Source organism: Penicillium canariense (assembly GCF_028826845.1).
Source record: "Penicillium canariense strain IBT 26290 chromosome Unknown utg000001l_segment0_segment0, whole genome shotgun sequence".
Classification (NCBI taxonomy): Eukaryota; Fungi; Ascomycota; class Eurotiomycetes; order Eurotiales; family Aspergillaceae; genus Penicillium; species Penicillium canariense.
In genome coordinates, this window is record NW_026622728.1 from 6,437,050 (window position 1) to 6,459,849 (window position 22,800).

A 22,800-nucleotide genomic window follows, 5' to 3' on the forward strand; every position below is an offset into this window, starting at 1 on the left:
TAGTCCCACTACGTCACGGTTCCAGTCGTCCCCGCCCTTCTAGCCACCTAGCCACCGCTATCCAGGCTGTTCTATGGCCGGGAGATGATCCCGAGGTTCGTGTCCGCTCGAACGCCCGTCTCCGGCCATTTAGTGCTTCATCGGGCTATGGCTATGGCTCGCGCTGTAGTATCCTCCTTGCAACTCTAACAACGATTTACTTCCGGACTTTCTTATCGTACCCACCCGTTCGCTCGGGGTCCATAATCATCCTCGGGCTACAGTGATCGGGCTCCAGTCCAGATCGAATACCATCATTCGATTGCATTCCATCCTTCCTCCCGCCCCCGCAGGGTGGATAGGATCAATGTGGGCGATGCGTGGCTATGCAGCACCTTCGTAGCCTATGCTCGAAACGTGCTCTGCCCGGAGACTTCCCTACTAGTGAGGCACGACTGGGAATCGACGGCCCGGCTCTGGCTCTTTGCCTGGTTTCCATCTGGGAAGTGTGCGTTGGTCGCGGGGTTTGGTCCCGCTGTGTAGTACTTCTGTAGAATGGATGGCTCTGACAGCGGCCACCGTGGCGAGTTTGGCCTAGCACTAGGTGCATATGGGTTCATTTTGGAATCCCGGTTACCTGGATATGTTAGATTGGACCTGTGGCTTTGGGGGAGCATCCTCTTGCCTGCCCGAGATAATTTCTCTTTCTTGGATTGTGCCTTTGGGTGGATGTAGCTTAGCTGGCCGGGGAGATATTGCCTGTTAAGATATGGATGTGATATCGATGGTTCTACAGCAGATGGACACCCGTTGGCCTACCGGGTAGTGCAAGGGATTCGTGGCGGACTTGGAACTTGAATCTCAGCCTTGAACATAGCTTCGATATGTGCATTTCGCTCTCTCGCTTGGCATGATATGATGTAGATTAAACATGATACGGGCGATGAGCACCTATGGAGTCACCGACTGACTGAAGCAACTCTGCGTGTAGACTATATACCTAAGCGATATCTATACACACACACACACACACAGATGTACACCATATATATATTGCATGTCGTTATTACCTGATACCGGGCCTAAAGTGAAATGGAGGTGCAATCGCTGACTATTTATGGCCCTTACATATTTTGACATCCAGATCGGATATCAAGAATCGCCGTGGTACCTCACGCAGTGAACGACCTCATATGATACTGGTTGTACCGTAAGCATGCCGACACTACAAGACTACGGTTGAGAATGTCAAGCACAAGGCCGCCTGAGCATCACGTCAGCGATCCTCGGCCTCGACAAACGAACGCAGGGACATGAGATAATCGCACATGCCCTTTAGACGAAGGCAGGGAATGTGATATAAATGTCCCCATCCGAGGGATAAAGATCCTACAAAAGGGCATACGAGGGAGGGACCCCGTGCAAACTAACAAGGGCGTACAAAGACTAAAGGAATGGGTTACAAATTGCAAACCGAATACATTAGCACACGGAGTGCACTTATGGGTAAACACATATCGAGACAATAAGGACAAGGGGGTAATAAAAAAAAAAAAAAGGTAAAACTCCTTTCCGATGAAACGGCGACGAGGGATGTCTTCCGAGGACAGAATTCATATTGCGAATTTTCCTCATAAAGAAGACGGAATTATTATCATGAGAACCGCAGTGCAAAACGAAAACGAAACCATTGCTTTGGTGGGACTCTGCATCTACAATCTTTCCAGCACAAAACATCACTCCTTTCCTCTCCAGGCGCAAATAAACCCCTTAAACAAGCTGAGCAAGGGCGTAGAAGAGGGCAGCAACACCACCAACAGCCATGCTGGCACCGTTGGCAATGGCAGCACCGGAGCTGGTGCTGGAGGAGCTGGTGCTAGTGGTGCTGGAGGTAGTGCCGGACTTGCCGTTGGAGGTGGTAGGGTCGCTGGTCTTGGCAGCGCACTTGAAGGTACCCTTGATGACGGTCTGGCGGATGCTCTGGAAGTGGGTGCAGTTGAAAGTGCCGTCAGTGCTCTGCAGGTTGAAGCCACCCTCGACATCCTCCAGATCAGCGAGATCAACACTAGGGGGAGATTAGCAGATGCTTGAGCAGACAAAGTGGAAGGGGACACAATTTGTGTAAACGGCACTTACGTGTTGAACATGCCGCTGAAGTCAATGGCGCCAGAAACAGTCTTCAGCTTAGGCAGGTCAATGGTGCGCAGCTTGTCGTTACGGGCAATGGTGAAACCACCGTCGACCTTGGTCAGAGCGGGCATGGAGATGTTGGAAAGCTGGGAGTTGTCGTTGAAAACAAGGTCACCAGTGGAGGTCAGGTTGGGGGCAGAGAAGGTCTGGAAGTCAGTGCCCCAGAAGCCGAGCTGACCGGTGAGCTTCTCCAGAGAGGGGACGGAGATGCTGGAGATGTTGCGGAAGGTCATGTTGGTACCAGTGCCCAGGTTGGGGAGCTCGATCTCAAGGCCATCGTAGTTACCCGCGAAGTTGATCAGATCGGTGGCATTCTGCAGGTTGTTGATGTTGATCTTCTTGAGATCACGGTTGTTCTCGATGTCGAACTGGCCGACGGTCTTCAGGGAGATACCGGTCAGGTCAGTCAGACCAGTGTTCTGGATGCTGACATCACCAGCATCGGTGACACCGGCATCGAAGTTGAGAGACTGCAGCTTGGGCAGAGCATTCCAGTTGATGGAGCCGACAGAGTTCAGCTGAGCGAAAGAAAGCATAGTGAGGCGGGTCAGGCCCTCCAGGTTAAAGGCATTGCCAATGGAGGTCAGGGAGGTAGCGGTGATGTCGGTGACGTTCTCACCACCTTCACAAATCAGGCCACCGGTGATGGTCTCGATGCCGGCGAGGGAGAGGGAGCCAGTGTAGGACTTGGAGATGGTCACATCACCCTTCAGCTTGGAGCAGGTGGCAATGCCATCGGCGTCAGACTGGGAGGAAACGGTAGTATCACCACCTGAAGGCACGTCCGGTCAGTTTTTGCTAGGCAACATAGTTTGCTTGGCCATTGTGGAGGGAGCCACTCACATTCAGCGGCGAAGGCCAGCTGGGTGGCAGCCAGCATGGGCAGGATGTACTTGGTGAGAGACATCACGGTTTTTTTCTGTTCTGCGCGTGTTGTGTTAATTGACCGGGTTCGCAGGATCCAATGATGTGGGCCAGGGGAGGGAAGATAAGAGTCGTCGCGTCGGCAGGTCAGTTGTTCACGTACCGATGAGGATGCGAATTAGAAGAAGATGAGAGATAACGAGTGGACAGAAATGAGCTCCTCAGCGAAAGGGAGGATAGGGAAGAAGCAGCACACGAAGGGAAAGAACGAATGGACGGGTTGGGGGAGAGAGAAGAAAGAATAAGAAGTTTGGGGCAGGAGGAAAGGAGGCGCTGGGTGGAGATGTCCCGTTCTGTTTGGTGTTTGGCTAAACAGACGGATCAGGGAACCGTACGGGTGGTACGGGGGCGGTGGTATAAATACAACCATTACAAGGGGCGGGGGCGCAACTGCCCACTGTCCACACAGTGCCGAATCCGGCGCGGTCACTACCAGTGTATTTGACCTGGTATCTGGCTGGTATCTGCCAGGTATGGCCAGGTAAGGTGCTGACTCTGGTTTCGACGCAAGTCCTGCTTTTCGCCCAGACCCAGCCGTTTAGTGCTGTTTCCGTAACACCTCACCAATGGCTTATTCGCCCGTGCGGCGCCCCCTTTCTCCATTTTGTGCCCCCGAAGTGGAGCCTTCCCGACCGGTATCATCTCCTTCCACACGTGTTGGTCCTGCTGAGGTGGTTCCATGGGTGAGGCCCGTTGATAGAAAAGGTTCTGATTGGATGGGGGCCTGTTTGATAATTATATTTGGATTCCATCCAGGTATAATGGTCATCGACTGGATTGACTCGATCGAATTCTAGAACCCGCAACTCTCGGTGCCAACTGTATCAATCACATTAATCGAGGGCGTGCAGCACACTAGGGCCAGAACGGAAGCACGTTGGTGCATGCGATTGCCACTGTGCATCGATGGCTTGTACAACAAGTCCTTCCAGGAGTACCACTGCGGCTTACCTAACAGGAGAGAGCGGCCCTCGACGCTACTTCCCCGTACTGACCGAGGCAATGATTTTGATCGGGCGTATCAGAGCAAGCCAATTTGGTGGTTCTTTATCATAACTCCACAGCCATGGAATCGCAGGTACTATGGCCTTGTATTCACATACCGTCCAACCTGTCTACAGTATACAGTACTGTACGGAGTACTGTACACTAGGCACAATACATCAGTGCGTGTACAAGTATGGAGTACTGTGTACAGTACTCCATACTTTGCTGGTAATACCCGGTACAGTGAGTGGCTTCGGAGTTGAAGAGATGCGCACCATATTGTAGGATGACTCGAGTTGCCCAGACGATTTAATAGCAACGGCCCCATCGGCGTGTTTATCACCCAGGTGTCGTCATCTATGCCCCCAAGCTCGAGTCGATTAATATTACTCCGTACATACCCCTGATCAAACCTCTCGCTAAAAACATTTGTGGCTCCAATCTTCAGTACAAAGCTGCCGGAAACCTGTCCTCCACTTCCCACGGCCCAATTGCCCCCGTTTCCCCGGTCGCATCCCCAAAACAAAGCCCATTTTCATCACTGGACCTTGCACTTGGATGGCCGATCTAAATTTGCAGGAATTCAAGCCTTTTCCACGGACCCGCTTCGCGCCCCCTGTCGCCCTCGTCGACGGGTCCGGTATGCCCGGCCTCTGATTGGCACGCTGGAATGATTCACCCTGGATTAGTGCCAATCCTAGCTGCGGTCCGACATGCTGTTGTTCTACTCGCCCCTCGCTCACGAGTGTCCAGTAGAAGTAGGTATGGAATATTATCAGGTACAAGAACAATAATAAGGAGTCATCCGAATGCTGATGTTGGGAGGTGGAAAAACCAGCAATGCCCTCTGAGCGACACTCACGGACACTATTCGCTTCCCCCCTGTTCCCTGCAGACGTGATTATGAACCCTAGCCGGGTGGCAAAGTACGATCGTCGAGACGCGCTTCATAGACTGGTTCCTTTCACTGTCTTCCTGTATCAAAAACTAGCTTTGGGCTGTTGGATGCTGACCAGGACCCCTGGCTTGGGCGATGGCAGTGCCGACTGAATCATATGCTGGCGCTGCGTCTTGTTGGTGGCCGTGTAAAATTTGGTAGAAGAACGAAACCGGATCCTTGCCACTGTTGAGGTCAGATCCGCCGGGAGCTCCTGTCACTTGAATACTTGCGACGATCGCCCGTCTAGAGCTTCGTCGACTCTGGTCTAGGCGGCCTTTACATTACGTTTCCCCTGCTATTGATTCTTCCGGTCGTCTTGGGGGGCGATCTGATTAATTGCCCAAGGCATGAATCTACGACCGAATGTTGCCAGTCACTATGCGAAGGCTGTTTATCGTCCCTGGTGTGCTCTGGCCTCCGTCCAGATTGGTCCTGATAAACACCCTGGAGCCGTGGTCACATCGTGCATTTCAAAACTTACCGTTCGGTATTCGTAATGCTGGCTGTCTGGGCCTGTAAGATTGTTTCAGATCGCTGGACGGAACCGACTGGCTCCACCGGCCTCGGGCCTGACGCCCATCACTCCACTCGGTCCATTGCGAAGCGGTCGCTTATCCAGTTTGAAAAACTAGTTGAAGAATCGTCAATGGATACTCTGCAGGGAAGATGCGTAGTCACCGGCATTGACCACGTCATGAAATTTCTGTACAGCGCGGAGGACGGACCAAGGAATTCTGTGCTTCCGAAGACGGCGAGGCACGCAGCACGACCGAGCTATCAGCTGCCGGGTCGCTCTGGACGCCACAAATATGGGTACCGCGCGGCAGGCACAGCCAAGTTTCGGCGAGCTCCTGAGCTCGCTGTGCTATAACTAACCACCGCATGACATTTGACTCACATTCCCGATCTCCTAGGTTGGGCGTTCTTTGTTCGTCGTCAGGAATGCCTGGAGGTAAATGAAGCAAAACGGGAACGTAAATAAGGGGGAGGCAGGCAGCATTCTTAGGGACACGAGACCACCTCCACGCACCAACCTTTTGTATTGCATACACCAGGCTTGCAGAGCTGCTACAGGGTACTGTACGGAGTACGTTCGGTTGAGTTCGCTGTGGGGAATTGGGCGGGATTTAGAATAACGTCTAAAGGCCTCCGACTCTGGTGATGCCCGAGGGTGAGAGCTGCGAAGCTTTTTATTTTTATTCTTTCTGTACTTGCGAACCTTCGGGCTTCCAGGCTTGCGTTGTGTTGCATGAGCAGGGATTAGGTACCATGGCCCAAACTTGGACTTGCATGCACAACGTTTCTCCCAAGATCCAGCCCATGTATCCAGTTGCGAATGAGATGCCTCTCCATGACTGGCGGACCAGCATGGACATAACTGGGACGATTGGCTTTTCAACCCCACTCGGAAATGGATTTTTCTCTCTGAGAACCTGTTCAGTGTCGGGGAGCTGTTGACTTTGCGTCGGCTGCTGACGCAAGCTCGCCTAGCGTAGCCCGAGTTTTGCTTCTGCCGTATGCACACTATATGGATATTCCATGGAATCAGTGTGCGGCAACCGGTCGCAGCTCGGCCTTTTCTTTTCTTCGTCGGTCGAGTGCAATGCCAAAAGTGTTGGGGTTCGCCATGTTTTGTGGGCTACCGTAGATTCGATGGTTTCTTGCGTTGCTTGAAGTAGATCTTTGGTACGGCAGATAACGGAGTAGACCTGGACCAATCGCAATGAACACCATTCTATGAGAACGTTTGGGTTAGGTCTAATCACAGGCACAGGACGATATCGACTCTTCTTTCGGCGAACAATTTCTGCTTTTTACAGTGTATGTCGCTGGCCCAAATTCAAAGTATCTACATGTTTTTATGAAACATTGATGTTAATATGCAGTAGATAGCGCAAAAACAAAGAAACAATCCCCTTGCTGCTTTCTTTTCGACTTCATGGTAGCACAGCTCGGAAGAAAAAACATCGTCAGGCACATCAGGTCGGGTCTCTCTCGTTTTGCAATATTTCTACAGGAAAAAGTTTTGCCAGATCAAAGCCTGATCTGAAACAGATGTATTCAGAAACCCGGCTTGGAACAGCTGGTAGATGGGTTGTGAGCTAATTGCATGGTAAGCTTCTTGTTCGATAAGGCAAATTATTGAATTATGTAGGAGGTTTATCCTACCCAATAAACCCCATTTGAAAATGCAATATTGAAGCACCGCTGATGACCGAGTGGCTCTGATAAAAACCCTCCAATCTTCCCACTTGCAACCGATACGGGTGTCATCAACAGAGCCCTAGAATCCTTTCCCTCCCCTTTAAATGCCAACGACTTGATAGCCGAACGGCTTCGCCTCATCTGTTTCTTTGCCCCGTAGCATGCCTAAGGAGGACAGAAGGGAGTACTGGTTCCATCAAAATTTAGGTCCGGGGTGACACCCCTGGAATTAATACGGTCATCAAATAGCCTTTGCCTGATCGTCCATTCAAATTAAAAGTTTGATAACCACGTGGCTGTATGGGAGATTCGCATCCAAGGATTTTATGCCACATCGAGCCACATGGCATTCAGCAGCTATTAGGAGCCCTGTCGAGTGAGTATTTCTGGATGTGAGTCTGGTAATGACTGGGTGAATTGCCGGGCCTGGAGGCCCCAAGCCCGCAGAAATCGCGCTACCACATCTATCTCTTCAAGGTCATTTACCATCGATCAATAGTCACATCTTTGCTAAAAATCGGGACCTGCGTAGCAATTCTTCAACGGTCGATATGAGACTGATTTGTACTTCTGGTATTGAGCCAAAAAGAACTTGTTTCACTCAAACTCATAGCTTCCCGAGTCGAAATCTTCTATAGGCATCGACTTAATATCAAGAAATAAACTGAGCTGTCAAGTCACACCGGGTGCTGCCATACGAAAATTGACTTCAAAGCTCCTAAGGATGCATGCACCCTTTATTGCATCGACTCTTCTATCATTGCAAGGCAGTTGTAGCCCGAGTCTAAGGTTCATCTGCATTTGCCCACGACTTTGCACAAGACCGAAGGTAGAACCTCTCCATGTCCCTAAAGTTCCCCTTTCGCTTAGCTGGTCCATATGGTCCACCAATGATTTAGCGAGATATGCAGAGTAATACTCGCTGTCAAGGAATGATCGGCTAGCGACTAAGCCTTCCGATAACTACGTTGCGTGGCTAAACGTCGGGAGAGCCTCGGCAGCCCTGTTTACCATTTTCTTCTTCTTGTGCCTTCGCTGTTGCGTCGATCTACTATGTGCGGGGATGGTCCCACGCATCGAGGGTGGATTAGTCATTCTTCAAAAACCCAGGAACGCTGATCCCTCGTGTTAGCTCTCTTGTCAGACAATCTTCTTTGATTTAGAATTGATGATCTCAGATAAGCGACCTGACGTTACAATAGGTGGTGTGGGGGAAGTGGAGAACATTCCATTAGCTTTTCAATAGAGGCATGAGGTCGCGTGCCCAAGTATAGTCATGCTAAAATTTACCATGTCTGCTCGCCTGCCCCTGAGTCGGCCTCCTGGGAACTAGAACGAGATCTCACTGATAGTTTTTTGATTTATTGACGCCCATCATATTTTGTTTACACCTTACCGACTTCAACATGAGTCCTGTCAGACATGATTGTGGGCTACTCGGTGCGGCCGCCATCACCACGGAATCATACAGAAACCTGACTACGCGAGGCGATTCACATTTGCCCCCGCATATGACCAGTCATTTCTTGATGGGTACTCAATTTTGCAGGTCATTGGAGACCTAGGACCTTATAGCAACCGAAAGTAAGATCTCCATTCCCTTCTGTGATTCTACAAAGCTTCTCAATAGCTGCATCTATCTTCACGCCGCTACTGCCCCGCGGCTATCGCTTCCCATGATGTTTTATCATGATGACTTGGTCAACGGCACAAGAATCGGAAGGATCTTGAAGACATTTTGAATTGGTGAGCATTTTACGTGGACAACGAAGGTCTTTACGGACTAGAGACAGCCACTGGCACTTACCACGAGCTGCTGATGACATACAGGCACGGTGCCGAGCATCGTGTGCGGTATGGCTATCTTTGGGGCTAGGATACAATTCCAATGTAGACCAGTGAACTTGGGTGGTACAGCCGGCCTGCAAGGCCGGTATGTCACGAATTACTCTGTCCGTTTACCATAAGAGCTCGAAATCATTAACCGTTTTGTTCTTAAATATAGGTGAAGGGCTTCCTTGGGTGGCACTACACTGACTCTGTTGCCTTGAACATTATTTCCGAGAGCGAGGACATGGGTGTGAATAGCGTCGCTCCTGTGTGCCCCAGAGACAACCGCACCCAAAATGCGAGAGCCTCAGCGCGGATCTATTCACATGTCACGTTGCTGCTGATCGACTCAATAAGCAGAATCCAGGACTTGATCTGAATGAACCGATGTTTACCAGCTAATGTGTACATGTTGAGCACGGGCCTGTCACAATCTTGCATCACCAACACCAACTGCCGCATAGTCATGTCTGCCTTCGAGCTGACTGTGCGAGGATTCTCTGATTGGACCAATGCTTTACCTTGAACAAGTGGAAATAATTTGGCTATACACAGGACTTACTGTTCTTCTATTGTGCTGGGTGAGTTTGCCATGGATGATGTCTATGCTTCAGATTGACCGCCAGAGTCTAAACTAACCTTTCCTTAGCCCTGACGATCGGGATGTCAAGGCTGTGGGGTCTGTATACGCGAATGCATTATTAAAATTGTTGAACAAAGGGCCGGAAATAGCTAGAACCATGTTCTTTAACTTGTGAACACTATTACCACATGCGCCACAATCGCTTCAATGATAATGATAGCCCACGAAATTGCGCATGACACCAACGTCACCCCTATATTGGCCGCACTTGGTATTGCGTCACCTGATGAAGATCTACCTCTCTACAAGATCTCCTTCCCATCAGCTTACGAGATTGGAAACATTATGCCCATTAGCGGACACTTCACGCTTGAAAGAATGAGCTACAATGCTACCGTGGCTACCGAGACGGGGATCTATGTACGTGTTGCGCTGAACGAGGCTGTAGTTCTGTTCAATTGTTGCCAGAAAAGGACCTGGTTTCTCATGCTCGCTGGCCATTTACACTGACATGGTCAGCAATATGCTCCCCGATTTTAACTCGAAATGCAAGATCAATAGTACGGTGCCGCTACATATTTTCTTCTGGTGGGATTATGACATGACGTCCACATACAACCATCAAACTGTGAGGTACACCCCCGTCCAAGGATCTACATTTGTATAGGTTGGACTTGAACAAGCTACAACCAATGAACCTAACACTTGGAAAGCATACGCGATCACCAAAGGTATCTGTAATCCAGGGCGCAAGCCACGGAGTTACTCTATCCAATGCTACCCAAAGTACATTATACATGTACCGTTACCTTTCACTTCGAGCGACTTTGGTTGGATCTCCTTTCGGGAAATGCTCTCAAGCATATAGCACGCCCGTGATCAACAAGAATGAAAGCCGCGAGGTCATCAACGGCACATCTTGTCAAATGCAAAATAGAAGGCAATATAGAGATAAATGCAGTTGGAGGTTTCATGGCCGGTCTCTTTGAAGTTTTCCCTCATTCTAATGATCGTGGTTTGCATGGTGGTTTTGTGCAGTGTTCGGAAGCCGCTATGCTTGGCATGGTGCCGCCTGGAATCCCGGCCCGCACCCCAAGGGTGCTTCTCCGCACCGCCCTGCATCTTACCACTAATCCTCTAGACTTACATTAAGGCTCCAGATTGCACATATACTCCATTGATGAGGCCAATAATGTCCCTAAGACGCTCAGCACGACTGGGGGCACTCCCAACAATCAAACCACTGCTGCCAAATCCAGCACCGAATGCACCGAGAGTGCGACATAGCGGCGTCGCAAAACCTCGCAAGACCACCACAGCCAAGAAAGCAGCTTCCAAAGATCCAAAAAAAGGAACAGCCCAGTCTGAGAGTACCTACTGGTCTCCAGAGCCCTCAACCGTGGAGGACTGTACGGAGGATCCAGACGATAAGCGTGCTACTAATGATATCCCGAGCAGCAGCCGTCTCACCCCTCCTCCCCTTGATCGCCCAGTTGATCCGCATCGGACGAACGCGACCCTCCTCACACCTCACGGTTCTTCGGTCGTCGCATACCCAACTAGTGTGGAAGATGCCTCTCCCTCAAAGACAGGATTGCCGCGGCCAGCCGCTACAACAGGGACACTACTCGAGAAGGCAATCGCTCACTTGATCGCGACGGATCCCCGTCTCCAAACAGTTATCGAACAGCATCCCTGCCCGTTGTTTTCGCCCGCGGGACTGGCAGAGCAGATTGAACCCTTCAACAGCTTGGTCAGCAGCATTATCGGGCAGCAAGTTTCAGGGGCTGCGGCAAAGTCTATTCGAAATAAATTTGTGGCATTGTTCGACTTGACGAGCGGTGCAGATGGTGCTCCCTTGCCACATTCGCGGTTCCCGACTCCTCAGGAGGTTGCTCAGTGTGATATTGCGACGCTGCGTACCGCGGGTCTGTCCCAGCGTAAGGCAGAGTATGTACAGGGGCTTGCGGAGAAGTTTGCGAAGGGCGAGTTGAGTGCGCAGATGCTGGCTCGTGCCAATGACGAGGAGCTGGTGGAGATGCTTACGGCTGTGCGTGGGCTGGGGCGGTGGTCTGTTGAGATGTTCGCTTGCTTTGCTCTCAAGCGCATCGACGTCTTCTCTACTGGCGATTTGGGTGTGCAGTAAGTTCACATTTGCTCCTGCATTCTGGGCTTCCTTGCCGCGTGGTGGATGGCAAGACCCCATTTGACGTTTCTTCTGATATCAAGCTAACATTCAACAAGACGGGGTTGCGCTGCCTTTGTCGGCCGAGATGTAAGCAAGTTGAAGGGCAAGGGTGGTGGTAAGTTCAAATATATGGCAGAAAAGGACATGCTGGAGTTGGCCGCGAAATTCGCACCGTATAGGTAATACATTCTTGGCCTCAATTGTTCAGACACTGTTCGCTAACTGAGGGATTGTAGGAGTCTTTTTATGTGGTACATGTGGCGAATCGAGAATGTAGATGTTGCTGTTCTCACTGGATGAATAGATCCAAGAGATTATATACCCAGTATCATTTCATGAGAATCTTCGGCGCCGGATCCAACGTTTTGTACTTTATACAGTTGGAATTATACCATTGAAACCGAAATAATACATGTGCATATTCAATTACGACTTGAATGAGATCCCAATGAACTCTTAGTAGTCCAACACTTTGAGATGTGGGAAAAATGGACAATTGTGCCGGGCACACAACCGCAGTTGGACAACGCAACTGAGTAGGCATCGCGAAACCATGGGAAGTACCACGGCCCAAAGAATGCATTATGACCAAACCCGGGACGGGCAGGGCAGTACCGGATATCGATTTGGAACAAAGAAGAGTCGATTTGTACAGTATCAGTACACACGCATTGGATTTACCAGACACCCCCAACAACGGCGGATGCGAATCCTTCGCCAAAAAAAACCTGACTTCTATATCATGTAGGCAGCCCTTTCGCCCTGAAAATCTTATCGCTTTCGTAGTCATTTGCAAGTCACCGCTTGAAAGCGTTTACTTGCGGACGACGAGGTTGTCGAGGTCCGCACGCTCCTTGGCCTCCTTCTCGATCTCGCGGATAATGGGGCTCAGGTACTCAACATCCTAAGCAGTCCGTGTGATCAGTATTATGTTGCTTGAGGGGGTTGGACGAGTGTTCGTCGCCAGGGGTTCGAAGTGACAAATCCTCGCAACGGGATTGGCTGATACGGGGATGATTGCGGGGAGAGCGGTTTTGCATAAGGGAACTCACCTCCTCAGGCTTGGTCTGCTCATTAGGGGGAAGGAGAGTGTGAGAAATAGAGCACTGCAATTGAGGCTTTTGTTAGCTTTTCGGAGGCCCTGGACTAGGGGAAGGGGGGGGGGTCGGGTCGGGCGGACCTGGAATGCACGGCGGATACGGAAGACACGGTCGTAAGCCTCCTTGGAAGACAAACGCTTGATAGCCTTCTGGACGGTTTCGCTCTCCTCGGGGATCAGGTCATCGAACCTAGGGACTAGGTTAGTATATGCGGCGGAATGAGTATGGCCGTAGGGGAAATCAAGAGTGACCGCAACGGGCGAATGCGACACAGCGCCAATGGCAACGGTTGGAGTTGACAGTGCCTTTGAATCACATATGAGGCAGCACTTTGGCAGTCTGCGACCGCTCGCGGTGGGCAGGAAATGGCGGCATAGAGGTGAGGGCGATAATTACTTCAGTCCAAGGCGTCTGTAGCCGGCGGCATCAGTGTACCACTGGGCGAGGGGGGTCATCCAGCGCTTGAGCCATGGGCGCTTGACGATGTAGTTGGTGATCGAAGGGGCAGACATTTTGGATCCCGGGTATCCAATTGACAGGAGGAAGTTCTGGACGGGGGAAAGGAAAGGGCGGTCCGGCTGAACGCGAGATGACCCGATGTTGCGAGGTTGTGCAAAACGGAGCTTGCAGCGCTAGTCCCAGACCGGCATGCGTATGCCTGTATGCCTGAGAAACACAGCCCACGTGATGCAGGTACACCGAGTCGCAGCCTCAGGCCGTGGGGAAGAATGCCAACCGGAGACTCCACCTCGCACCACCAATTCCCCATATCATAATCGAACTTCATTTCCCCGTCGCGCTTTTCAGACCCTTTTTTGGATCATTGGAATATGGGTCTTGGTGCTTACTGAGGTGCTACCTAATCACTGGGCTGATAGGGGTGCTTGCTCGTGCGGAAAACAACCCCCACCCCCTCCGTCGGCCGGTGCTGCGACATCATAGGACATCGCATTCAACCCAGACCGGTTCGGTAACCATCAGCGCCCAGAAAACTCTCCTCATTCAAACGTCCACATATCAGTCGCATATTACCTCATCCGCCTGACGATCCATTTCACGCTTCATCACACTCTTTATCAGGATTTGAAAACGGGTTCTTGGGTTCCGGATCGAGCAACCGATATGCTCGGGTCCCGGAGCCCTCGGTGATCAAGACGGACAGACAAGCGTGAGCGCCTGCCAACCCAGCGATGCGCTCCGACGGCAGCGGCAGCACTGGAGCTGCCAGTACAACCGCCGATCAGGCTCAAAGCTTTCATCTAAACAATGCTGCTCCGCCCGCTCCACACGTGCCCGTCACCGATGCGTTGCCGAAATCCGATTTCACCACTCGCCTCGAGATTTTCGCGACCAAGATTCCGAACTGGTACATCGCTCCATTTTGTGGAGCTAGCGCAGGCGTTGCTTCTGGCATCGTGACCTGCCCCCTCGATGTCATCAAGACCAAGCTGCAGGCCCAAGGTGGCTTTGCCCGACGAGGAGGACCAGCCATGGAGACAAAGGCCCTATACCGGGGAATGCTGGGTACGGGCAAGATGATCTTCCGCGAGGATGGTATTCGCGGACTGTATCAGGGACTCGGCCCTATGGTGCTGGGATATCTCCCCACTTGGGCAGTTTACCTGGCAGTGTATGACCGCACACGAGAATATTTCTATGAACATACCGGTTGGTGATTCCTTGGGACATACGAAATGGAAGCAACTGCATTTTACTGACCTTGACTACAGACAACTGGTGGCTATCCCGCGGCTATGCTTCTGTCACCGCCGGAGCCTGCTCGACGATTGTCACCAACCCTATCTGGGTCATCAAGACAAGGCTCATGTCGCAGAGTCTCAAACAGAACAGCGAAGGAGTCCGAGCCCCCTGGCAATACTCTAGCACATGGGATGCTGCCCGCAAAATGTATCAGATTGAGGGCATTCGTTCATTCTACTCCGGCCTCACACCCGCTCTTCTGGGGCTGACTCATGTCGCCATCCAATTTCCTCTCTACGAATATCTAAAGATGGCACTTACTGGATACGGTATCGGAGAGCATCCCGACACGGGCAGCTCTCACTGGGTCGGAATTTCCGTTGCCACGTTTCTGAGCAAGATTTGTGCAAGCACCATCACCTACCCCCATGAAGTACTACGGACGCGGCTGCAAACACAGCAGCGCACAGCACCCGCACAATCGCCAGAAGAAATTTCTTTCAGGGGCGGCTTGAACCACCCTCATGACCGTGGCCGGCCACCCATGGTCTCATCGTCTGACGGCATGCCCAATCGCCCTCGGTACCGTGGAATCATCCGCACATGCCAGACTATCCTCCACGAAGAGGGCTGGCGTGCATTCTATTCCGGGATCGGCACAAACCTGTTCCGGGCCGTCCCGGCTGCCATGACGACTATGCTTACTTATGAGTACCTCCGCAAGCTTATTCACGGCTACCAGCACGAAGGACAGCTGAAGCTCAAAAGGGCGGAGGCTCAAGCCGCAGGCGAGCCGATATGATTCGACGACCATGATCTGTCGCAACGATCGAGAAAGACCTCTTCCGCCTCACCTCATTCCCACCTCGAAATTACCCCTGCACTTGACTATAGTGCCTCATTATTCCCGCCCACCCCAGCGGCCTTTTTCCCCCACCCAGTTTGTATAGAACTTGGAGGCATGGTCCAATGTTTCCAGAGGGTGGCTTCTTCAGCGAACGGGCTTCATTTCCCCATAGCATTTCCAAATTTCTTTTTCTTTTGGCCGAAGAGATCTCGGCAAACAATAGATGGCAGTGTTCCTTGCTGGAAGCTTTTGCATGTGAAGGCTCCGCGGCTGATACCTTGATCACATGTCAGGGATCTTCACGTTCTTCTTCTTGAAGACGTCCGGGGATCTCTGCAGTTTCTCCTAAGCGTTTTTTATTCTATCCTTATCTATTCCATTACGCATGGCTCTTGCATGTCCTGTCCCTGTACATACATTACATGTTCACGTTGCCTCGGTTCTATTTTTTTCTTTGATATATCACTGCTTGGTTGCCAAGCACCTCTCTTCTCCTAACTCCCATTGCACCCTTATCGACTTGTACTCAATGGATCCCATTCGGGTTACAGTATGGGCTATCGAGTTGCCTCTAGTACTACGTTGGGCAGCCTCCTACCACTATATTAATAGAGGTGCAAAATGCATAGACAGATATCTAAGACGGGTCTTGATTTCCAGACGCACTTTATCTTCAAATAATTTCAAGGAAATGACTAAATGGCACACGGAATGTAATATTCGAACGGGGCATGATTCGATTCGAAGGGATGTTGCCTGGGGGCCCCACAATTAGCAGAAACGATGGTCATGTGACCTGACCCTCATCCACAAATTTCTTCACTTGGGTTTTTCTCTCCTTTTCACATATTCCACCAACTCCAAAGCTCGGGAGATTTTAATGATTGAATCTCAATTGCATGCTTTCGACATCTACAGGGATCCGGCTCATAGTACCTGTGGCTTTGACTGGAAAACCTCCAGGTGAAGGAGGATCACAAGTTAAGCTTGAGACGTTGACCAAACTATCTTGGGAGTTGAAGAATGTGAAAGCATCAAATCTTTGCTCGCAGGTTCAACATGGCCCTCAATACTGACGGATCGACATTAATATTCACCCCCTCTCATATCTCCCCACATCCCCACATCCCCTTATAGCCTTGCTATCATTAACCCATGGTCCATGGCATCCTTCTCTTCATTACTCATATGATGATACTTTTTTCGAATATTGAACCAGGCCGTTATACACTTTAACTCCTGGGTATGATCATTCATACACTGAAAATTCTGATTGATGATGAAGATGAAGCTATTTCTTCCCTTGACATGCATGCACCGTCAGATACGAGGTTAGCGGGAGTAACTATCCCTTAGCACATTTTTCAATCCCAGCGTAGAAATACAATCATCTAAGATTTGGCTTCACAGCCCGTTTTCATCGAGTCAACCTTCCCCTTTTATCACCTTTCTCCGCTCGGCTTTCATCCAGGGCTTCCTGGATCCATGACGAATCCTTTTTCTCCCGTTGAGATAGTCGTTGCTGTGAGCTAGGAGCTTCTAGCGACTCCTGTGCTTCGCGTCTTGCAGTACGGATGGAACTGAAGCAGTAGGAGCATAGGAGGACGGCCATGGTGAAAGCTGCAATGGGTGTGTTCAGGGACTATGAAGACTTAGTGCTGGTAAAGAAAAATCCAGTTGGTAGAATATAGGATCTTTGCAAGCTGGCATTCATGCAGCGATGTGGGTTGGAGTTCGGCCCACGCGGAAATGAAGGCGAACTTACCCCTGAGGTCCTACCCAGGGTCTTGGGATTCGGAGTATTCTTTTGCGACATCTTATGCTGAGCTCATGACTGGAAATTAGCAAGTAATTATGGGCATGAAAAGTTTGACTGACAGGGGAGCAGACTCAGAGACTCGTACCCGTCAATAAGTGTGCGTGTGAATCGACATAAATTGAAAAGTTTTGCAGCACTAAAGAGGGTTGCAAACTGCCCCAATTCAACTTTGATATCATGCAATCAGGAAAGTTCGACGTGGGAGCTCCCCAAAGCTCAGATCTACAGTCCCAAGCTAGATGCCAATGAGGAAGTGGGAACCTTGGAATGGTGCCAAGCATTTCTGTCCTGATATGGTTTGTCATCATCTCGGTCGAGCTCCAGTGTATGACCATAGAGTTTCTCTGTTTGATAGAAGTAATAAAGATGAGACCCAATTCGAAGATTCCGTCATTTTGAAATTATTCCAAAGTTCCATACTTTTAACAAATGTAAGGCCTAAAAGGAAAACGGTTGTTGCACGAGCTCGATAATAGAGATGTCGAACCAGCGGGGTTATACTATTCGGTCTAACCCCAGTAACAAGAAGCTTATCACGAAACGTATGACCAGAAGCATTCACCGGTGTAGAAATTAGGCTAGCCAAGGCTAGTACAGAGCCATATAGGCAGCTACTATGGAAGTGTTGGACAGCATTTTCCAATTTTTCCAAGTGCGGGCATTGCTCCCCGCGACCGGCATCCGCTTCTACATTCTTACAATATCGCACCAGTGCTCAGCAAACATTCGCTGAGAAAGCCGGTCATTTGATCGGGCCCCGGATATATTGCCGGAATACCCATTTCGGAGGTTACTGGATCGCATTTGCCGAATGCGATTTTATCTCCGAGCAACTCTTCGGAGCGGGGATAGCAGCATACGCGGCGGATAGGAAACGAGGAGCAGTGTCTTTCCATGATACATAGTTTTCACGAGGTGCGAATGAGCTCCACAGTTCAAAGGGTTTACAAACATGAAATCATAGGCCCATAGAAATGTTTATCACAGCCATTAACGTAATACCCACCGTTGGATATCATCGACATGCAATTGGCTGGGGGATCGACGTTCGGGAAACAAGTTCGCGAGATTCCACCGCGGAGCCACCGCGGAAAACGTCAGTAGGCCCCCAGCTAGGCCGCGCCACCGCAGCCCGTCACACATTGACTTCACCGCAGTCAAGTATCATTGGTAACTTCCGAACCCAGTTAAAGTGAGCGTAGGGACTCCTATCATGCACCCGCGTGTCTGGCCCATTGGCGATGAGTAAGCTCCGATGGCCGGCGGCTCCGAGTTCGCAACTGCCCCAACGGGCTAAGGGGATTACGTAAGAATCAGATTATTTAGCAATGAATTCATCAACTCCTCTTCTCCATATCAGATCTATTTTCGCCATCTACCACACCCTCACCACTTTACCTATTTCATCACATCCCACACGACAGATTCATCCAGATACTCCAAATAATCACCATGTTCAAACGTCTCGTCACCGTCGCCCCCCGCATCAGCGTTGTGGCGCCCCGTGCCTTCGCACCCCTCTCGGGCCTGCAGTCCGTCCAGCCTGTCCAGCGCCTTGCCCCGACCCCCGCCCAGCGGAGAGGCTATCACGAGAAGGTCCTGGACCACTACAACAACCCACGGAATGTTGGCTCCATGAAGAAGGGCGACCAGGACGTTGGCACCGGTCTCGTCGGCGCCCCCGCCTGTGGCGATGTCATGAAGCTCCAGATCCGGGTGAACAAGGACTCTGGTCGTATCGATGACGTTGTCTTCAAGACTTTCGGCTGTGGCAGCGCCATCGCTTCGTCTTCTTACTTGACCGAACTTGTCCGCGGCATGACCCTGGAGGAGGCCGGGAAGATTAAGAACACCGATGTGGCGAAGGAGCTCTGCCTGCCCCCAGTCAAGCGTATGTTCTTACCCCTCGCACTATCTGTTATTGCTTTTATTAACTTCGTCGTGTTCTAGTGCACTGCTCTATGCTTGCCGAGGATGCCATCAAGTCCGCCATCTCCGACTACTACACCAAGAACCCCAAGAGTCAAGCAACCGACCTGTCCGGCACGGGCGCCTCCATGGCCAACATGAAGGTTGAGATCGATCAGACCCCTGCGGCCGCCTTGTAAGGCATCTCTGCCACGGAGAGATACGGAGCGGGCCAGAATCCCGAAACACAACATTCATTTACGAGTTTTGATCGCCCCAAGAACGAACATTGTCGCTGAGCACAATCGTTTGATCGAGGATATTCCCCCTAAGTGGTCTTTGAGATTCCGGAATGCGGAGCAGGAAGGATAGGATTCAGTTGGCATTGATCATCGGACAACCAGGCTCAACTCGAGCTCGGTTTATCTTGGGATGATGGGTGGATTCCAAACAAATTTGCACATTTGTTTGCTGTACAGATTTTTCCTTTAGTTCTCTCATGTCGTTCACCCCTTTTGTCTCTTTTTCCTTTTTACCCTTTTTTCTCTTTTTTTTTCTGTGATGGCGCCTCGGTATTTCGGATCCCCGATCGATACTCTATTTAAAAAAGCGTGGTGCCGCGATAGTTTCTAATGAAACGATGAAACCAGAACGACTCATCCACTTTCCGTAGAAGAATCGTGCGTAACGTTCGCTCGGCTGGAGATCCTCGGAAAAGACGTAATCTATATTCTTTGAAGATCTATTCACAATTCTATCTGTACTGACTGCTCAGGTCCCATCGAGAACTGCAGCAGACAAGACGCGGCCTGATAACAAGAAAAGGGAAAGGGGGGGGGGGATTTGTTCAAAATCATCCGGGAGCAACGGAGTAGAAGGAAACATGTAAACGCCGTCGCTGATGCACAGATAGACCGGCCAAGAAAATCCGTGCTCTTTGAACCAAATCCAACAAGGAAAACTAGGGATATATACACCGAGAAACAACCTTACCACTAACGCACTGCCAGCTAAATTACAGGCCAGTCCGCAGACCAATACGGCTCTTCAGCGACAGCACAGTCTCATAGATAGAGAGTTTTACCTCAACGCGAAGGAATGAGGTCCAGGCGGCCAAGAACCGGAAGAAGTTCAGGAAGACACCGCCAGATGCGTGGATAGACTCCATTTGCTCCTCGAAGACGGTGCGGGTGGCGTACCGTGCTAGAATTAGGAATGCACGCATGGGGCCCTGGCGGGTGTGGAGGTTCTCGTCGAGACTGCGGGCTGGAAAATTGTTAGTAACTTTGGTTTGAAGATAAGAGAACAAAAGTGCAACGCAGAGCGTACTTAGGTCATTCGTCTTGAGAATCAGCAGAATGATCCGCGGCACCTGGCCCAACAACTCGACCAACTGCTGCAACATGCCCTCACCCAGGGCACCAGAAATATCCTCCTTCTCCTCGGCGGTCCGCGCAGAGACAACAGTTTTCTTCGTCAGTACGCTGTAGTCACGGCCGGTGATAGCACTAGCAAAGAGTGGGAACTGCTCATCCGTGACGCCGGCCACCTGATAGGCATACTCGCGCATCCGCGGGACATCAGCGTCAATGACAGCCAGCCACAGCTTAGCGTAGCTGCGGCGCAGATCGCGATCGATGTTACGATATAGTCCGTGGTCATAAAGGATGATATCAAAGTTGGGGTGCCGGCGGCTGGGATTTGGGCGAATAGCGATGTTGCCACCATGCGGGTCGCAGTGCAGCGGGGCCCCATCACCGAAGATCATTTCGTTGAAGATGTGCGCGAAGGCCGCAGAGACTTCATCGCGGTCGATGTTGTTAGCGTCCAGGAATTCGAGGTCGTCGGGGCGGCAGCCGGCGATGAATTCCATGACAAGAATGCGCTTTTGTGACCACATCACTGGATTCTGGTTAGTATTGGAGTCTTGGATTCTTGCGGGCAGTGATAGTCACCTTCAGGAATAACCAGAGGTGCGTCAGAGTGCTTTTTGAAATAGTCGCTGGCAAGGGTGGCGTTCTGAGCCTCCATACGGAAGTCCAGCTCCACGGGTAGAGACAAATCCATCTCCCTCGACAGCCACTCTAGGTCATATTCGGGGAAGAAACGCTTGAGCATCGAGAAGGTGAATCGAGTGAGTGCGAGATCCAGCGGCACCCACTCCGCAAGAGCAGGATGCTGCACCTTGACCGCGACCTTCTGCCCCGTTTCCTTCAGAGTGGCGATGTGCACCTGGGCCAGGGAGGCAGCGCCAGTGGGCTCCGGCTCGAAAGAGCTGAACAGCTCATCGATTGTCTGGCCAGTGTCGGTAACGAACATCTCAGCAATTGACTCAATCGATGACACGGGGCATTTGTCCTGGAGCGGAATGAAGGTCGAGGTCCATTCAATGGGGAGCAGATAACCCATGCTGCTGAGATGTTGGCCAAGCTTGATGAAGATTGATCCGTTCTTCTCCAGCACGCGTAAAGTGCGCTCGGCACAGCGCTTGTGGCAGGCGCGAATTAGGGCGCCATGGTCTTCGGCGGGTGCGGCAGCGGCTTGGTTGAGGGTAACACGGTAGCTATAGACAATGGTATTAGCCGGAAGGCAGAGGATATAATGCACATGTCTCGAATCCACTTACTCGTTGATACAGACAGCGAGAGTGCCGACCACGCGGCCACTTCTCCTCGCTGCACCGTACACATGCTTGACATTGTCGGAGAGCGCCAACGCCCCAATACCGAGCACACCCAGGATAATCAAGTATTTGACATACTTCCGCGAAGTCGGAATAGACTTGGCCTCTGGCCCATTACTCTTCGAGCGTGTAGCGTCCGCGGAAAAGAGAGGCGAACTTCTCGTCGAGAAAGACCGTTTCCAAGAAGACAAACCCGAGTTCGGCTCATACCTCTGGTGGTGACTCCATGATTGGGCCGTGTTCCTGCGCAATGGGAGAAATGCACGCAATAGTGGAATCGTGTTTGTATGGAACGATGCGCCGCAGGCGATCGAGGCCTTGAATGGTTGTCCGATAACCGTGACGGGATTGGTGCAGGCGCGCAGCGGCCCGCGAAGCGCAGCAGCGCTCATTCCGACAGGGTGCGATCCTGACAGCGAGAAAGAGCGCAAGATCGGAGATTAGGTGCAGGCGCGCCTGGTTCACTCCATCGTCGGGGATTCTGGAATCGTTTGTTGACCTGGGAGGTTTTTTTGGACGGCCCTCGCCACCAATCGGCTGCAGTCTCGCCCGATCTCGGGCCGTACGGGGTACGCACGTGATTCTGAGACCTACATCGACCGACGTCATTGGCATCAGACTATACATATTGATATCAGAACAGTTTGCTGGCTGTTTAATGTAATTAGGTGTGAGGAGTGAAGGGCAGAGATCTAAAGGAATCCGATATTGAACGAAGCCGAGGTCTGCCGTGGGCTGGGTGCTGTACCTCCCTATTTCCTTGCCGTGCCCTGGCATGAGGTCCAGGTCCGTCTTGAACATATCACCCGCACAGAAACAAAAGAATCCTGGTGAAGAGGAAGGGACGCTATGTGGAAAAGTTCTTTCTACCATCCTAAAGTGGTTTCTGGGCCACCTTGACTATTGGAAGATCAAC

At 51.1% G+C, this 22,800-nt stretch overlaps 8 protein-coding genes across 8 annotated transcripts; 4 read left to right on the top strand and 4 right to left on the bottom strand.

The window, feature by feature from the left end:
- Window positions 1-1,749: 1,749 nt before the first annotated feature.
- ecm33 (GPI-anchored protein Ecm33) lies at window positions 1,750-3,076 on the bottom strand (the record flags this gene model as incomplete). The annotated part of the gene is made up of 3 exons (XM_056684333.1): window positions 1,750-2,044; window positions 2,116-2,941; window positions 3,013-3,076. 3 exons carry the CDS (start codon window positions 3,074-3,076, stop codon window positions 1,750-1,752), a joined length of 1,185 nt encoding a protein of 394 aa, XP_056547939.1.
- A 2,440-nt stretch (window positions 3,077-5,516) lies between these two features.
- Window positions 5,517-5,891, top strand: N7482_002209 (uncharacterized protein; the record flags this gene model as incomplete). The annotated part of the gene is made up of 1 exon (XM_056684334.1): window positions 5,517-5,891. The coding sequence occupies one exon, from the start codon at window positions 5,517-5,519 to the stop codon at window positions 5,889-5,891; it is 375 nt and encodes a 124-aa protein (XP_056547940.1).
- A 4,939-nt stretch (window positions 5,892-10,830) lies between these two features.
- alkA (DNA-3-methyladenine glycosylase II) lies at window positions 10,831-12,126 on the top strand (the record flags this gene model as incomplete). The annotated part of the gene is made up of 3 exons (XM_056684335.1): window positions 10,831-11,780; window positions 11,883-11,999; window positions 12,063-12,126. 3 exons carry the CDS (start codon window positions 10,831-10,833, stop codon window positions 12,124-12,126), a joined length of 1,131 nt encoding a protein of 376 aa, XP_056547941.1.
- A 514-nt stretch (window positions 12,127-12,640) lies between these two features.
- Window positions 12,641-13,438, bottom strand: N7482_002211 (ubiquinol--cytochrome-c reductase subunit 7; the record flags this gene model as incomplete). The annotated part of the gene is made up of 4 exons (XM_056684336.1): window positions 12,641-12,730; window positions 12,879-12,932; window positions 13,007-13,115; window positions 13,323-13,438. The coding sequence occupies 4 exons, from the start codon at window positions 13,436-13,438 to the stop codon at window positions 12,641-12,643; spliced, it is 369 nt and encodes a 122-aa protein (XP_056547942.1).
- A 678-nt stretch (window positions 13,439-14,116) lies between these two features.
- N7482_002212 (uncharacterized protein) lies at window positions 14,117-15,429 on the top strand (the record flags this gene model as incomplete). The annotated part of the gene is made up of 2 exons (XM_056684337.1): window positions 14,117-14,594; window positions 14,657-15,429. The coding sequence occupies 2 exons, from the start codon at window positions 14,117-14,119 to the stop codon at window positions 15,427-15,429; spliced, it is 1,251 nt and encodes a 416-aa protein (XP_056547943.1).
- Window positions 15,430-16,891: 1,462 nt separating this feature from the next.
- N7482_002213 (uncharacterized protein) lies at window positions 16,892-17,290 on the bottom strand (the record flags this gene model as incomplete). The annotated part of the gene is made up of 2 exons (XM_056684338.1): window positions 16,892-17,116; window positions 17,240-17,290. The coding sequence occupies 2 exons, from the start codon at window positions 17,288-17,290 to the stop codon at window positions 16,892-16,894; spliced, it is 276 nt and encodes a 91-aa protein (XP_056547944.1).
- Window positions 17,291-18,745: 1,455 nt separating this feature from the next.
- Window positions 18,746-19,401, top strand: N7482_002214 (iron-sulfur cluster assembly scaffold protein; the record flags this gene model as incomplete). The annotated part of the gene is made up of 2 exons (XM_056684339.1): window positions 18,746-19,184; window positions 19,244-19,401. 2 exons carry the CDS (start codon window positions 18,746-18,748, stop codon window positions 19,399-19,401), a joined length of 597 nt encoding a protein of 198 aa, XP_056547945.1.
- Window positions 19,402-20,216: 815 nt separating this feature from the next.
- Window positions 20,217-22,276, bottom strand: N7482_002215 (ABC1 kinase family protein; the record flags this gene model as incomplete). Its single annotated transcript, XM_056684340.1, has 4 exons — window positions 20,217-20,467; window positions 20,531-21,103; window positions 21,157-21,764; window positions 21,828-22,276. 4 exons carry the CDS (start codon window positions 22,274-22,276, stop codon window positions 20,217-20,219), a joined length of 1,881 nt encoding a protein of 626 aa, XP_056547946.1.
- Window positions 22,277-22,800: the final 524 nt, after the last annotated feature.